Raw genomic sequence first — 18,719 nt, forward strand, 5'->3', positions numbered from 1 at the left:
GTAACCATACATTATGGGTCAGCTAGGACACAGGTATGGAGGTAACATACATTATGGTTCAGCTAGGACTCAGGTATGGAGTTACCATACATTATGGGTCAGCTAGGACCCAGGTATAGAGTAACCATACATTATGGGTCAGCTAGGAATCAGGTATAGAGTAACCATACATTATGGGTCAGCTAGGACTCATGTATGGAGGTAACATACATTATGGGTCAGCTAGGACTCAGGTATGGATTAACCATACATTATGGGTCAGCTAGGAATCAGGTATAGAGTAACCATACATTATGGGTCAGCTAGGACTCATGTATGGAGGTAACATACATTATGGGTCAGCTATGACTCAGGTATGGAGTTACCATACATTATGGGTCAGCTAGGACTCAGGTATGGAGTTATCATACATTATGGTTCAGCTAGGACTCAGGTATGGAGGTAACATACATTATGGGTCAGCGAGGACTCATGTATGGAGGTAACATACATTATGGGTCAGCTAGGACTCAGGTATGGAGTTACCATACATTATGGGTCAGCTAGGACTCAGGCATGGAGTTACCATTTGTTATGGGTCAGCTAGGACTCAGGTATGGAGTTACCATACATTATGGGTCAGGTATAGAGTAACCATACATTATGGGTCAGCTAGGACTCATGTATGGAGGTAACATACATTATGGGTCAGCTATGACTCAGGTATGGAGTTACCATACATTATGGGTCAGCTAGGTCTCAGGTATGGAGTTACCATACATTATGGGTCAGCTAGGACTCAGGTATGGAGTTACCATACATTATGGGTCAGCTAGGTCTCAGGTATGGAGTTACCATACATTATGGGTCAGCTAGGACCCAGGTATAGAGTAACCATACATTATGGGTCAACTAGGAATCAGGTATAGAGTAAGGCACTTATGGTTCAGCTAATGTATGGAGGTACATACATTATGGGTCAGCTAGGACTCATGTATGGAGGTAACATACATTATGGTTCAGCTAGGACTCATGTATGGAGGTAACATACATTATGGGTCAGCTAGGACTCATGTATGGAGGTAACATACATTATGGATCAGCTAGGACTCATGTATGGAGGTAACATACATTATGGGTCAGCTAGGACTCAGGTATGGAGTTACCATACATTATGGGTCAGCTAGGACTCAGGCATGGAGTTACCATACGTTATCGGTCAGCTAGGACTCAGGTATGGATTAACCATACGTTATGTGTCAGCTAGGTCTCAGGTATAGAGTAACCATACATGTATGGAGTTACCATACATTATGGGTCAGCTAGGACTCAGGTATGGAGTTACCATACATTATGGGTCAGCTAGGACTCAGGTATGGAGTTACCATACATTATGGGTTAGCTATGACTCAGGCATGGAGTTACCATACGTTATGGGTCAGCTAGGACTCAGGTATGGAGTTACCATACATTATGGGTCAGCTAGGTCTCAGGTATAGAGTAACCATACATTATGGGTCAGCTATGACTCAGGTATGGAGTTACCATACATTATGGGTCAGCTAGGACTCAGGTATGGAGTTACCATACATTATGGGTCAGCTAGGACTCAGGTATGGAGTTACCATACATTATGGGTCAGCTAGGTCTCAGGTATGGAGTTACCATACATTATGGGTCAGCTAGGACCCAGGTATAGAGTAACCATACATTATGGGTCAGCTAGGAATCAGGTATAGAGTAACCATACATTATGGGTCAGCTAGGACTCATGTATGGAGGTAACATACATTATGGGTCAGCTAGGACTCAGGTATGGAGGTAACATACATTATGGTTCAGCTAGGACTCATGTACGGAGGTAACATACATTATGGGTCAGCTAGGACTCATGTATGGAGGTAACATACATTATGGATCAGCTAGGACTCATGTATGGAGGTAACATACATTATGGGTCAGCTAGGACTCAGGTATGGAGTTACCATACATTATGGGTCAGCTAGGACTCAGGTATGGAGTTACCATACATTATGGGTCAGCTAGGTCTCAGGTATGGAGTTACCATAAATTATGGGTCAGCTAGGACCCAGGTATAGAGTAACCATACATTATGGGTCAGCTAGGAATCAGGTATAGAGTAACCATACATTATGGGTCAGCTAGGACACAGGTATGGAGGTAACATACATTATGGTTCAGCTAGGACTCAGGTATGGAGTTACCATACATTATGGGTCAGCTAGGACCCAGGTATAGAGTAACCATACATTATGGGTCAGCTAGGAATCAGGTATAGAGTAACCATACATTATGGGTCAGCTAGGACTCATGTATGGAGGTAACATACATTATGGGTCAGCTAGGACTCAGGTATGGATTAACCATACATTATGGGTCAGCTAGGAATCCGGTATAGAGTAACCATACATTATGGGTCAGCTAGGACTCATGTATGGAGGTAACATACATTATGGGTCAGCTATGACTCAGGTATGGAGTTACCATACATTATGGGTCAGCTAGGACTCAGGTATGGAGTTATCATACATTATGGTTCAGCTAGGACTCAGGTATGGAGGTAACATACATTATGGGTCAGCGAGGACTCATGTATGGAGGTAACATACATTATGGGTCAGCTAGGACTCAGGTATGGAGTTACCATACATTATGGGTCAGCTAGGACTCAGGCATGGAGTTACCATTTGTTATGGGTCAGCTAGGACTCAGGTATGGAGTTACCATACATTATGGGTCAGCTAGGACTCAGGTATGGATTAACCATACATTATGGGTCAGCTAGGAATCAGGTATAGAGTAACCATACATTATGGGTCAGCTAGGACTCATGTATGGAGGTAACATACATTATGGGTCAGCTATGACTCAGGTATGGAGTTACCATACATTATGGGTCAGCTAGGACTCAGGTATGGAGTTACCATACATTATGGGTCAGCTAGGACTCAGGTATGGAGGTAACATACATTATGGGTCAGCTATGACTCAGGTATGGAGTTACCATACATTATGGGTCAGCTAGGACTCATGTATGGAGGTAACATACATTATGGGTCAGCTATGACTCAGGTATGGAGTTACCATACATTATGGGTCAGCTAGGACTCATGTATGGAGGTAACATACATTATGGGTCAGCTATAACTCAGGTATGGAGTTACCATACATTATGGGTCAGCTAGGACTCAGGTATGGAGTTATCATACATTATGGTTCAGCTAGGACTCAGGTATGGAGGTAACATACATTATGGGTCAGCGAGGACTCATGTATGGAGGTAACATACATTATGGGTCAGCTAGGACTCAGGTATGGAGTTACCATACATTATGGGTCAGCTAGGACTCAGGCATGGAGTTACCATTTGTTATGGGTCAGCTAGGACTCAGGTATGGAGTTACCATACATTATGGGTCAGCTAGGACTCAGGTATGGATTAACCATACATTATGGGTCAGCTAGGAATCAGGTATAGAGTAACCATACATTATGGGTCAGCTAGGACTCATGTATGGAGGTAACATACATTATGGGTCAGCTAGGACTCAGGTATGGAGTTACCATACATTATGGGTCAGCTAGGACTCAGGTCATGGAGTTACCATACATTATGGGTCAGCTAGGACTCAGGTATGGAGTTACCATACATTATGGGTCAGCTAGGACTCAGGTATGGAGTTACCATACATTATGGGTCAGCTAGGACTCAGGTATGGAGTTAACATACATTATGGGTCAGCTAGGACTCAGGTATGGAGTTAACATACATTATGGGTCAGCTAGGACTCAGGTATGGAGGTAACATACATTATGGGTCAGCTAGGACTCAGGTATGGAGTTACCATACATTATGGGTCAGCTAGGACTCAGGTATGGAGTTATGGAGTTACTCAGGTATGGAGTTACCATACATTATGGGTCAGCTAGGACTCAGGTATGGAGTTACCATACATTATGGGTCAGCTAGGACTCAGGTATGGAGTAACCATACATTATGGGTCAGCTAGGACTCAGGTATGGAGGTAACATACATTATGGGTCAGCTAGGACTCAGGTATGGAGTTACCATACATTATGGGTCAGCTAGGACTCAGGTATGGAGTAACCATACATTATGGGTCAGCTAGGAATCAGGTATGGAGTTAACCATACATTATGGGTCAGCTAGGACTCATGTATGGAGGTAACATACATTATGGGTCAGCTAGGACTCAGGTATGGAGTTACCATACATTATGGGTCAGCTAGGACTCAGGTATGGAGTTATCATACATTATGGTTCAGCTAGGACTCAGGTATGGGTAACATACATTATGGGTCAGCTAGGACTCATGTATGGAGGTAACATACATTATGGGTCAGCTAGGACTCAGGTATGGAGTTACCATACATTATGGGTCAGCTAGGACTCAGGCATGGAGTTACCATTTGTTATGGGTCAGCTAGGACTCAGGTATGGAGTTACCATACATTATGGGTCAGCTAGGACTCAGGTATGGATTAACCATACATTATGGGTCAGCTAGGAATCAGGTATAGAGTAACCATACATTATGGGTCAGCTAGGACTCATGTATGGAGGTAACATACATTATGGGTCAGCTATGACTCAGGTATGGAGTTACCATACATTATGGGTCAGCTAGGACTCAGGTATGGAGTTACCATACATTATGGGTCAGCTAGGACTCAGGTATGGAGGTAACATACATTATGGGTCAGCTATGACTCAGGTATGGAGTTACCATACATTATGGGTCAGCTAGGACTCATGTATGGAGGTAACATACATTATGGGTCAGCTATGACTCAGGTATGGAGGTAACATACATTATGGGTCAGCAGGACTCATGTACTCAACATATGGGTCAGCTATACTCAGGTATGGAGTTACCATACATTATGGGTCAGCTAGGACTCAGGTATGGAGTTATCATACATTATGGTTCAGCTAGGACTCAGGTATGGAGGTAACATACATTATGGGTCAGCGAGGACTCATGTATGGAGGTAACATACATTATGGGTCAGCTAGGACTCAGGTATGGAGTTACCATACATTATGGGTCAGCTAGGACTCAGGCATGGAGTTACCATTTGTTATGGGTCAGCTAGGACTCAGGTATGGAGTTACCATACATTATGGGTCAGCTAGGACTCAGGTATGGATTAACCATACATTATGGGTCAGCTAGGAATCAGGTATAGAGTAACCATACATTATGGGTCAGCTAGGACTCATGTATGGAGGTAACATACATTATGGGTCAGCTATGACTCAGGTATGGAGTTACCATACATTATGGGTCAGCTAGGACTCAGGTATGGAGTTACCATACATTATGGGTCAGCTAGGACTCAGGTATGGAGGTAACATACATTATGGGTCAGCTATGACTCAGGTATGGAGTTACCATACATTATGGGTCAGCTAGGACTCATGTATGGAGGTAACATACATTATGGGTCAGCTATGACTCAGGTATGGAGTTACCATACATTATGGGTCAGCTAGGACTCATGTATGGAGGTAACATACATTATGGGTCAGCTATGACTCAGGTATGGAGTTACCATACATTATGGGTCAGCTAGGACTCATGTATGGAGGTAACATACATTATGGGTCAGCTATGACTCAGGTATGGAGTTACCATACATTATGGGTCAGCTAGGACTCATGTATGGAGGTAACATACATTATGGGTCAGCTATGACTCAGGTATGGAGTTACCATACATTATGGGTCAGCTAGGACTCATGTATGGAGGTAACATACATTATGGGTCAGCTATGACTCAGGTATGGAGTTACCATACATTATGGGTCAGCTAGGACTTTTTTTAATCGCTTTTACTCAAACAAGAAAAAAATACTACTATATATCATTAACATTTTCTGTTTAAATAATTATTTTGCTTTGATCATGGAAAGACTCTGTAACCTGTGAAATGACCTGTGTTTTGGAAACCGTTGTCTGGCAAATACATTTCTGTTTATTTTTACACTATTCGAGATTTATATTCCGTGTTTTGTGGTTACTTTGAAAGAGCATCTGACGGCAACATCACGTACCTGGGGCCTCAACGTAAGTTTTGAATTGGATTCCGAATAGCCTTTATAAAATGGTTCACATAATTCTTTCAAAGTGATGATCTGGGACTCCTTGTCTCATATCACTTCTCTAATGTCACAAATCCTAAATGAGTTCCACCACCTAAATGAATCCAGCGTACCTCTGTGAGACAACTTCTCCAATAAAGATATTCTATCCACCACTTCTTAATTTCATTAAATAAATGTGACTGGTCTATCAGTGATTCTGGTCCATCAGAAACTACCCACTGGGCAAGCTACGTAATCTCAACGTGGATATTTGGGTAATATTTGGTCGAGATGTTGATCAATGAGATTACAACCTACAGTATATGCAAAGATTTCCAAAAGTTAGTTGAATTTCCAATGTGTTATCACTATGTTATCAACCATCTAAAATCACAACCAAATTACAGTGGAAAAACAATGTTTGATTTTTTTGTTTCGGTTGTCACCCAAATGTCTATCACTGCACTTTCAACCAAAAAAAGACTTAAAATGCTTCAAATTATTCTAGCAAAGTGATGATCAGAAGACACTACTTACCTAGCTCCTCAGTGCGGTCATCTGTAAACATGTAGAGTATGAGCTCAATGACCTCAAAATAACCTTCTTAAAATGTTTTTGTACTTGAAGTCGGTAAATTAAAGAAAATGTTCCTTTTGTGGTTCTAATAATGTTATTGAAGTGATGATCTGAAGACACTACTTACATTTCTGTTCACAGAGGTCATCTGTAAATATGTAGAGTAGATGGAAGACAGTGAGAACATCATTAACATGAACACTAGAAGATGTAGTCTCTCTCTGGGACTCCTTGTCTCATATCAATGTTCCAACATCAGATAAAAGTCCGGGAACATTAATATGAACAACACGAAGTGTTTTCTACTTCACTAACAGTTACATTTATAGAAGAGACATTGTATTATATAATGTTATCAAAGTGATGATCTGATGACAGTACTTACGATTCTGCTCCCAGAGATCCTCTGTAAACATGTAGAGTAGATGGAAGACAGTGAGAACATCAATAACATGAACATTAGAAGATGTAGTCTCTCTCTGGGACTCCTTGGTCGGGATTCAATCCAATGTGCAGTATATCGCAGGGCACTTCACACCTAACAAAGCACTTTTTAAAGGCATTTTCCACCAGCATTCACAGTGATCACATTCATGGTAAACACTGCACATGTCGATTCATGTGTAAAATACCTTTAAAAGTCTGTTATAGTGTGCTGTGTTATAATGGTCCTTGAATTGAATCCCGGCCCTTGTCTCATACCACTGTTCCAACATCAGATGGAACATCTTAAAATGTGCTCAGCTACCAAAAAATACTTTAAATGCTTCAAATAATTATTGCAAAGTGATGATCTGAAGACACTACTTACCACTTTCCTTCTTGAGGTGAACTGTAAACATGTAGAGTAGATGGAAGACAGTGAGAACATCATTAGCATGAACACTAGAAGATGTAGTCTCTCTCTCTGGGACTCCTTGTCACATATCACTTCTCTAACGGCACAAATCCTAATTGAGTTCCACCACCTAAATGAGTCCAGCGTACCTCTGTGAGACAACTTCTCCACTGAAGATATTCTACCCACTACCACTTCTTAATTTAATGAATGAAATGTGACTGGTCCATCAGTGATACTGGTGTATCAGAGTTCATTTGACCTTTATTTAACTAGGCAAGTCAGTTAAAACTTGTTGAGGATAGGGGGCAGTATTTTCACTTTGGATGAATTGCATGCCCATAGTGAACTGTGTCAAACTCTGCCCTAGATTGCTAATATATGCATATTATTATTACTATTGGATAGAAAACACTCTAAAGTTTCTCAAACGGTTTGAATTATGTCTGTGAATATAACAGAACTCACAGGGCAGGCAATCTTCCAAACAAGAAGTGAAATTCTGAAAGTTGACTCCAACATGGCGGCTACGTCTGAGCGCCGTCTCAGATTATTGCAATGTTAGGCTTTTTCCTTAACGTTTAAAACAAATCTGACACATCAGTTGCATTAAGAACCAGTGTATCTTTAATTATATGTAGAACATGTATCTTTAGTCAAAGTTTATGATGAGTATTTCTGTTATCTGGCGTAGCTCTCTGTAATTACTCCGGATATTTTGGAGGGATTTCTGAACATGGCGTCAATGTAAACCGAGATTTGTGGATATAAAAATGCATATTATCGAGCAAAACATAAATGTATTGTGTAACATGTCACATGACTGTCATCTGATGAAGATTTTCAAAAGGTTAGTGATTCATTTTATCTCTAATCCTGCTTTTGTGATTTTATCTTTGGCTGGAAAAAATGGCTGCGTTTTTTCTTTGATTTGGTGGTGGTCTAACATAAATATATGTTGTGTTTTCGCTGTAAAACATTTTAACCCTAACCCAACATTTTAATACTTTCCCCACTGCAGATTGAGTTGATCTATTATCACACCTGATTAGCATGTTAATCACCTGGAGATTAAAATCAGTCCTCAGTGTCAACATGTTAATCACCTGCAGGTAAAATCAGTCCTCAGTGTTAACATGCTAATCACCTGCAGGTAAAATCAGTCCTCAGTGTCAACATGCTAATCACCTGCAGGTAAAATCAGTCCTCAGTGTCAACATGCTAATCACCTGCAGGTAAAATCAGTCCTCAGTGTCAACATGCTAATCACCTGATGGTTAAAATCAGTCCTCAGTGTCAACATGTTAATCACCTGATGGTTAAAATCAGTCATCAGTGTCAACATGTTAATCACCTGCAGGTAAAATCAGTCCTCAGTGTCAACATGTTAATCACCTGCAGGTAAAATCAGTCATCAGTGTCAACATGTTAATCACCTGCAGATTAAAATCAGTCCTCAGTGTCAACATGTTAATCACCTGCAGGTGTAGTATATTATCCTGTATCCATATAATACAACCACAGTGGTGTGGTGAAGTTGAAAAAAACATTGCAGACATTTCATTCCAACAATTCAACGTTCATATAATCTCTCCATTACCTTTCTTTTTACGTATGCAGTAGATAGTCAGAGAAAACCCAGTCACAGCGATGGCTCCCAGACAGCATAACACAATGAAGGTCATTCTCCATGGGGTTGTATAAAATATCTCACCTAAAACACACATCAACAACAGGGTTTGGTACTAATACTACCACACATCATTACATATCAACAACAGGGTTTGGTACTAATACAACCACACATCAACAACAGGGTTTGGTACTAATACTACCACACATCACTACACATCAACAACAGGGTTTGGTACTCATACTACCACACATCACTACACATCAACAACAGGGTTGGGTACTAATACAACCACACATCAACAACAGGGTTTGGTACTAATACAACCACACATCATTACACATCAACAACAGGGTTTGGTACTAATACTACCACACATCAACAACAGGGTTTGGTACTAATACTACCACACATCATTACACATCAACAACAGGGTTTGGTACTAATACTACCACATATTAATACACATCAACAACAGGGTTTGGTACTAATAGTACCACACATCAACAACAGGGTTTGGTACTAATACTACCACACATCAACAACAGGGTTTGGTACTGATACTATCACACATCATTACACATCAACAACAGGGTTTGGTACTAATACTATCACACATCATTACACATCAACAACAGGGTTTGGTACTAATACTACCACACATCACTACACATCAACAACAGGGTTTGGTACTAATACTACCACACATCACTACACATCAACAACAGGGTTTGGTACTAATACTACCACACATCACTACACATCAACAACAGGGTTTGGTACTAATACTATCACACATCACTACACATCAACAACAGGGTTTGGTACTAATACTACCACACATCACTACACATCAACAACAGGGTTGGGTACTAATACTACCACACATCACTACATATCAACAACAGGGTTTGGTACTCATACTACCACACATCACTACACATCAACAACAGGGTTGGGTACTAATACAACCACACATCAACAACAGGGTTTGGTACTAATACAACCACACATCATTACACATCAACAACAGGGTTTGGTACTAATACTACCACACATCAACAACAGGGTTTGGTACTAATACTACCACACATCATTACACATCAACAACAGGGTTTGGTACTAATACTACCACATATTAATACACATCAACAACAGGGTTTGGTACTAATAGTACCACACATCAACAACAGGGTTTGGTACTAATACTACCACACATCAACAACAGGGTTTGGTACTGATACTATCACACATCATTACACATCAACAACAGGGTTTGGTACTAATACTATCACACATCATTACACATCAACAACAGGGTTTGGTACTAATACTACCACACATCACTACACATCAACAACAGGGTTTGGTACTAATACTACCACACATCACTACACATCAACAACAGGGTTTGGTACTAATACTACCACACATCACTACACATCAACAACAGGGTTTGGTACTAATACTATCACACATCACTACACATCAACAACAGGGTTTGGTACTAATACTACCACACATCACTACACATCAACAACAGGGTTGGGTACTCATACTACCACACATCACTACACATCAACAACAGGGTTGGGTACTAATACTACCACACATCACTACACATCAACAACAGGGTTGGGTACTAATACTACCACACATCACTACACATCAACAACAGGGTTGGGTACTAATACTATCACACATCACTACACATCAACAACAGGGTTGGGTACTAATACTACCACACATCACTACACATCAACAACAATGTTTGGTACTAATACTACCACACATCACTACACATCAACAACAGGGTTGGGTACTAATACTACCTCACAGCAGTGGATTGTGTCATAATAAACACTAATCTTCTGTATTGTCGTCTCAAAGCCTTTGGTTAAAACATATACTTTACAATAACACATTGTTAAGGGAATTTTTTATCAATGATGACTAATTATGTATACATTTCAATCAGGACTAATCAGAATACTATTATGTTACTGTATATGTACTAATCCGAATACTATTATGTTACTGTATATGTACTAATCAGAATACTAAATGTTACTGTATATGTATGAGTTTCTTTCTTGATCCCAGTACTGAAAATAATGTGTGTGTGAATGTGGTCAAGAGTTTAGAACAATGACGGTCTGTTCCTTGGTACAAATTAATCAGACTGGCTAGAGTGCTTATCTACACAAGAAAACCTTGACTCGTAAATTATATTAAATTGGTAGGGAGACCAATGTGGGAAGGCTTGATACACAGCCTTGGTACTGGAACGGAGATGGCACGGGGTAGTGTTAGAACTAATGACGTCATTTTCAGTTTATAACCTGTGGTAACCTGTATTGTGGCAGTACTCTCTTGAATAAAGGCTGTTACTTGACTTTTAAGACCGGGCTCTGTCCATTCCTATAAAATAAGGGTCTTACAAATTCTTATGAATTGACAGAGTGTTTAATTTTAATTGGGAATTAAAACAGAGGAATTAAATTCCTTCAACACACATCAATATCTCCAGTGTTTCATGTCTAAATAATATTATGTTGTTACTCACTAGGGAGGTGAATCTCTGTCTCCATCTTCTCATTGATCCGGCTCTGTTGGACTCTGCAGGTAAAGCGGTTGGTGTCAGTCTCCTGGACAATGACATATTGTTTGACTCTGTAGAATCCCTTGAAGTCTCTGTGTGTCTCAGGAGGACCAGCAGTCAGATGGACTCCTTTACTGTCCAGCCACACCAGCTCAGGCTCAGGGTGCCAGCCTTCTGATTCACACAGCAGACCCATCCCTCCCTCTCTGTGTCCCTCAATGGACACCACTGGCTTGGATCCTACAGCTACAGACACACAGACAGACTGGATGTTAACTGGTGACAGGCTGTGAACAAATAGACACATGCTGTACATTAACACATCAATATCTCCAGTGTTTCATGTCTAAATAATACTATGTTGTTACTCACTAGGGAGGTGAATCTCTGTCTCCATCTTCTCATTGATCCGGCTCTGTTGGACTCTGCAGGTAAAGCGGTTGGTGTCAGTCTCCTGGACAATGACATATTGTTTGACTCTGTAGAATCCCTTGAAACTTCTATGTATCTCAGGAGGACCAGCAGAGAGATGGACTCCTTTACTGTCCAGCCACACCAGCTCAGGCTCAGGGTGCCAGCCTTCTGATTCACACAGCAGACCCATCCCTCCCTCTCTGTGTCCCACAATGGACACCACTGGCTTGGATCCTACAGCTACAGACACACAGACAGACTGATGTTAACTGGTGACAGGCTGTGAACAAATAGACACATACTGTGTCCAGTAATATGAAGGAAAGAGGTGATGTCATTGTACTGTAGTTAGATTATTACATTAACATGAAAATAAACCTCACCTTTAACGAGGACTTGAACAGTGAAATCATCATACCAGCTCTTTGACTGAATTAAGCATTTGTAACGTCCCTCATCAGTGCCTTGTACCCTGGTCAGTTTCAAAGAGGTGTTTCCCCTCCACAGTTCCTCTTCAAACAGTGAAGTTCTTCCTCTATAGTGGGGAATCTGATCATCTCGTATGATTTCGCTGTTTTGGTAACGAAAGACACAAACGTCTAAGAAGTCCAGGTTAAGCCAGTCCACTGTCATGTCCTCAGCACTGATGTTGGGTTTGAGGTAACAGGGCAGAATGATGTCATCACCAGCTACAGCAACAATGGAATCAGTTGGACCAAGAACCTCAAACCTCTCTGAAGAGAACAGACATATTAACAGTTTCAATAGTTTACAGGGGATTCCTCTCTCATCTACACAGATCTGAAATACACTGTAGAATATATAGTAGTACTAGACCTTAACACTACACAAGCAACTAAAGACACAATGAGATAATATTAATCACACACACACCAGAAAGATGAAGGAAAGGAGACTAGGAGAGGAAATCACCTTAGGCCAGACACCCTAAAGGGATCTCCACAGTTTACACAATGGAGCTGACGGACAAAAGTAGTAGAACTATGTAGACAGAGAAGCAAAAGGACCTCCGTCGGCTCTGTTTGATTAGACTGTGTAGAACCCTTAAGACCACAATAGTGACTAAAGACACAATGAGATCATATTAATCACATACACAGAGGTATGAAAGGCAGTGAGATATTAAATGTGTATTCTACTGTACCAGAGCCTGCTGTGTGTAGGAGATGTAGAAGAATCAGACACAGACATTCTAGTTGAGTCACCTTCATTCCTGAAGACAATTAGATTCATCATAAAGACAAAGACTAACACAACTTGAAACCTGGAAAGCAATACTGTGGCATTAATTATACAATAACAATGGATAACATAGTATAACACATTTCAAAAGACAACTAGCTGATCCATTTACCTGGTTGAATCAGTCCTATTGAGGCACTGCAGTCTGATAAATGTACTAGTGTTCTGTGATCAAACTATTGTGATGTGATCAAACTACCTTCTTATTCTTTCTATTCCTTGGAACAAGAACCTGTTCAACTGCATCGCTGCACACAACTGTTGCATAGTGAGCTCAGAATCAGATAACATGGGTGTGACTTTGGTAAGTTTTGGTTGTGGATTCTAAGCCTGGCTGATGTGCAGACCACATGACATAGAGAGGTCTATAACCCAAGCAAAACACATTATAATTTACTTAAATCTGTGCCACTCCTTTTATACAGTATGATATGTTTATGTTAGGTTACATGACTAGACTAGATGTAACTTAGTAAACGTAAATTCAGAACACTTAAATTAGTTACGTTTGATATGGTCACATAAGACAGATGGTGATTTAAGGCAAAACTGAAAGGAGGTGGTTGGTCGAGGTGGACGTTTAACGTAAACATCTAGTGTAATAATCTAGTGGACGTTTAACGTAAACATCTAGTGTAATAATCTAGTGGAAACGTAAACATCTAGTGGACGTTTAACGTAAACATCTAAATAATCTAGTGGACGTTTAACGTAAACATCTAGTGTAATAATCTAGTGGACGTTTAACGTAAACATCTAGTGTAATAATCTAGTGGACGTTTAACGTAAACATCTAGTGTAATAATCTAGTGGACGTTTAACGTAAACATCTAGTGTAATAATCTAGTGGACGTTTAACGTAAACATCTAGTGTAATAATCTAGTGGTAACGTTTAACGTGAATCTAGTGTAATAATCAGTGGGCGTTTACACGTAAACATCTAGTGTAATAATCTAGTGGACGTTTAACGTAAACATCTAGTGTAATAATCTAGTGGGCGTTTAACGTAAACATCTAGTGTAATAATCTAGTGGACGTTTAACGTAAACATCTAGTGTAATAATCTAGTGGACGTTTAAACAAACATCTAGTGTAATAATCTAGTGGACGTTTAACGTAAACATCTAGTGTAATAATCTAGTGGACGTTTAACGTAAACATCTAGTGTAATAATCTAGTGGTAACGTGTTTGAATCTCACCACAGACAAACACACGTTCACACTCATGTACCTCTTAAATAATTTCCATTTGAATGTACATTAAAAGGAGGCTCTTTAATGTCTTGTGTTTTTCCACAGGAAGTCCCTTACATTTTACAGTCCATAGTTTTCCTCCACAGATCTTATTATTCAGCACCAGTGAACTACAGGTTACATTCATTTCATATCTTTAGAATGAGCAAAGGCATCCTTGAAGATGTAGACAGGCAGCGGGAACAAGTGTGAGAAGAAACTGTCACAAACCCAAATATCAAACACACAAAACGGAAATAAGGAATCAAATAAAATATATTTCCGCAAACACTGATCCCTCTTTACATGTGAGCATCACTGTCCCATTATCCTTAAAGGGGCAATCTGGGATTCAAATAACTAAATGGCCGCCCGCTACTTTCTTTTGGTAAACAGCTGAGGGATGGAGCTGGAGAAATTAAACCACTCAAATTCAAAGATGAAGCAAGGATGGATGCAAGGACTGACCATCCATGAGATCAACATGATAGTTTAACCACATTCTGAAGCATTACAGCGTTAGTTACCAATTACATTATTTACAAGCAATGTAGTGAAACAAGCTGATCATTTGGTTCTGATTGGGTAAAACAGTTGAACTAAGATCAGGAGGCATTTATACATTCAATTCTTTAACAATCAATGGCTACATTTCATTCATTTAAAGGTTAAAAAAATGGATGTACAAATACTGGATTGTCCCTTTAATGGCAGATCATCTGAACACACAGGACTGTGTTTCCCCGAGACACTAATCAGAAATATTAGGGTTCTGGAGGCCCTATTCATTAAGACTTGTGCTATTATATTATTTAACAGTAGTTAACCCCATGATGATAGGTGTTTGTCCCAAATGGCACTCTATCCCCTATGTAGTGCACTACTTTTCACCAGGTCCCATATGGCTCTGGTCAATAATAGTGCACTATATAGGGAATAGGGTGCCATTTAAGAGGAAATCACACTCTGGATCAACAACACAAACATATATCATATAAATATTGTTATTTCCAAACTGTTATGTAAATATTAAATACAATATATTTCCTATGGATTTATGATGAATTTACATGAATAACTATACACACATCAAGAATAAATACATGAAGATAAAATGTTCATCTTGAAAAGAGAAACAGGAAATTGATCTAATTCCACTGGAGGAACGAGGCAGATGACTGGAGGTAAGTGTGGATCAGTCTTAGACCTCAACCACTGTGTCACAACATAAATACATCAATACATTCAGAACAAAAGACTAACTATTTCACCATATTACTGATTATCAACATTTTGACTTTGCATTAATGTTCAATCTAGCTTTGAAGCGGACAAGTCTTCTGTGTTTGTGTGTGTGTGCATCCATCCATGTGTGCATCACTCTAGCAGTGTACCAGAGCCAGCGGCTGGTGTGAGGGTGATGGGGAACATTAGGACCTTAGCCTTCATGAAGGACAGGTCAGCCAGCCCACAGATCACCCTGGCTGCCTCCTCACTCAGCTGGTCCTCCTCATCCCTATGGGGTTTCCTGACACAAACACACACAACACATTAAGATGGAAAAACACAGAGGCGACATATGATTGCAGGTAAGTTTCCCCTCTTTCCATGCAAAGCTATTTCAGACCTGGCAAAGCACGATATAAAACCAATCGATTATGCTTGATTAGCAATTATTGATCACTACGTGTGTGTGTGTGTCAGTCTGACCTGGTGGAGGTGGTGGTGTTCTCCATAGTAGACATGAGGTGGTTCAGGGTGTCAGCTGGATGGCTGCTGGTGTCACTGTCTAGCTCTGGATCCACCACATCACACACACACACACACACACACACAATACATATGTACACACACATTGCACCTGTGTTTAGAGTTCAAAACAAAAAGACCACCATGGCACTTCTGTCCTTGGTCCAAATAAAAGGTGTACAAACTGCTAGCAAGTGGTGAAGAAACCATCAAGAATATGGTCTTTCAACACAGTGGGTGGCAGTATGGAGCTGGAATAAGAATCTCCAGAACAGAGGAAAGCAGCATAGAGTTGGATAGAGGGCTCTTCCTTACATCTTTGCCATACTGGATTCCGTGATAGCATGAGCAGCAATATTGAGGGCTCTCTCCATTTGACTTAAATGACTTAATTGACAGTCGGTTAACAAACTGAAAGGGTTTGCATACTGCCTCCTGGAGTGTATTGTCTGAACAGGCATTAAGGCCAAGGTGGGTAATTTACAGCCACATCCAGGTATGGGACGTTTGCTCAGGAGTATAATTCATTGGCAGATCCTTCCTGCTGACCTGGATGGAATTCTGTGATCCTTACTTATCCTATAGAAATTCCCACCCAGTTGACTGCTTCCTTATGGTGAACGGCCTCAATGGCACTGCCCATGTTAAACCAGGATGTGTTACATCTATCCATGTCTATGGAGGAAAGTGGTCAGTGCAGTGATAGAACAGCCAGAGAAAACCAAGAGGCAGGACAGCTCAGATAGGTGTAATATATTAGAAAGAGGTTTATTCACGTATTTACAACAGTGTTTATTGCAACCACACTGAAAGAACCTTAAAACATCTCATTGGTTGGGGGGAATCTAAAAAGAAATATAAAAACATATTCAAGCTAAATCAAATTGTATTTTCTTTTGCAGATATTGTGTTTATATAATCACAGTGATTGTAAAGATCAGTTTCAGTTTACTGAATATATATGTCCTCTTTATTTTACAAAGAAAATGAAAAGTAAAGATACAGAAGAATATAAGAAAACACAGAATAGCAGCTTAAACAGAAAACAGTAAGAGAATCCTGGCTTTCTCTATCCTGGCTTTCTCTATCCTGGCTTTCTCTATCCTGGGTACCAGTAAGAGGATCCTTGCTTTCTCTATCCTGGCTTTCTCTATCCTGGGTACTAGTAAGATGATCCTGGCTTTCTCTATCCTGCCTTTCTCTATCCTGGGTACCAGTAAGAGAATCCTGGCTTTCTCTGTCCTGGCTTTCTCTATCCTGGTTACTCTGTAAGAGGATCCTGGCTTTCTCTATCCTAGCTTTCTCTATACTGGGTACCAGTAAGAGGATCCTGGCTTTCTCTATCCTGGCTTTCTCTATCCTGGGTACCAGTAAGAGGATCCTGGCTTTCTCTATCCTGGGTAACAGTAAGAGGATCCTGGCTTTCTCTATCCTGGCTTTCTCTATCCTGGGTACCAGTAAGAGGATCCTGGCTTTCTCTATCCTGGGTACTAATAAGAGGATCCTGGCTTTCTCTATCCTGGGTACTAGTAAGATGATCCTTGCTTTCTCTATCCTGGATTTCTCTATCCTCGGAACCAGTAAGAGGATCCTGTCTTTCTCTATCCTGGGTAACAGTAAGAGGATCCTGGCTTTCTCTATCCTGGCTTTCTCTATCCTGGGTACCAGTAAGAGGATCCTAGCTTTCTCTATCCTGGGTAACAGTAAGAGGATCCTGGCTTTCTCTATCCTGGCTTTCTCTATCCTGGGTTCCTGTAAGAGGATCCTGGGTAACAGTAAGAGGATCCTGGCTTTCTCTATCCTGTGTACTAGTAAGATGATCCTGGCTTTCTATATCCTGGCTTTCTCTATCCTGGGTACTAGCAATATGATCCTGACTTTCTCTATCCTGGCTTTCTCTCTATCCTGGGTACTAGTAAGATGATCCTGGCTTTCTCTATCATGGGTACTAGTAAGATGATCCTGGCTTTCTCTATCCTGGGTACTAGTAAGACGATCCTGACTTTCTCTATCCTGGCTTTCTCTATCCTGGGTACCAGTAAGAGGATCCTGGCTTTCTCTATCCTGGCTACAGTAAGAGGATCCTGGCTTTCTCTATCCTGGGTACTAATAAGATGATCCTGGCTTTCTCTATCCTGGCTTTCTCTATCCTGGGTACAGTAAGAGGATCCTGGCTTTCTCTATCCTGGGTACTAATAAGAGGATCCTGGCTTTCTCTATCCTGGCTTTCTCTATCCTGGGTACAGTAAGAGGATCCTGGCTTTCTCTATCCTGGGTACTAATAAGAGGATCCTGGCTTTCT

At 40.5% G+C, this 18,719-nt stretch overlaps 1 protein-coding gene and 1 pseudogene across 1 annotated transcript in view; both read right to left on the reverse strand.

Moving 5' to 3' along the window:
- LOC135571085 (butyrophilin subfamily 2 member A1-like) overlaps nt 1–13,661 on the reverse strand; it is a 36,192-nt gene extending 22,531 nt beyond the window's left edge. The window contains exons 1-10 of the mRNA XM_065016893.1: nt 13,547–13,661; nt 13,337–13,405; nt 12,555–12,905; nt 12,130–12,411; nt 11,722–12,003; nt 9,123–9,236; nt 7,496–7,516; nt 7,070–7,090; nt 6,812–6,832; nt 6,646–6,666 (exon numbers count right to left, since the gene is read on the reverse strand). Of these exons, the coding sequence (XP_064872965.1) occupies nt 6,646–6,666; nt 6,812–6,832; nt 7,070–7,090; nt 7,496–7,516; nt 9,123–9,236; nt 11,722–12,003; nt 12,130–12,411; nt 12,555–12,905; nt 13,337–13,403 (1,180 nt within the window). The 5' untranslated portion in view covers nt 13,404–13,405; nt 13,547–13,661. The remainder of the gene's footprint in view (nt 1–6,645; nt 6,667–6,811; nt 6,833–7,069; nt 7,091–7,495; nt 7,517–9,122; nt 9,237–11,721; nt 12,004–12,129; nt 12,412–12,554; nt 12,906–13,336; nt 13,406–13,546) is intronic.
- A 1,030-nt stretch (nt 13,662–14,691) lies between these two features.
- The window catches only part of LOC115120529 (aftiphilin-like), a 33,496-nt pseudogene continuing 29,468 nt past the window's right edge, over nt 14,692–18,719 (reverse strand).

This window comes from Oncorhynchus nerka, unplaced genomic scaffold, assembly GCF_034236695.1.
Source record: "Oncorhynchus nerka isolate Pitt River unplaced genomic scaffold, Oner_Uvic_2.0 unplaced_scaffold_776, whole genome shotgun sequence".
Lineage (NCBI taxonomy): Eukaryota > Metazoa > Chordata > Actinopteri > Salmoniformes > Salmonidae > Oncorhynchus > Oncorhynchus nerka.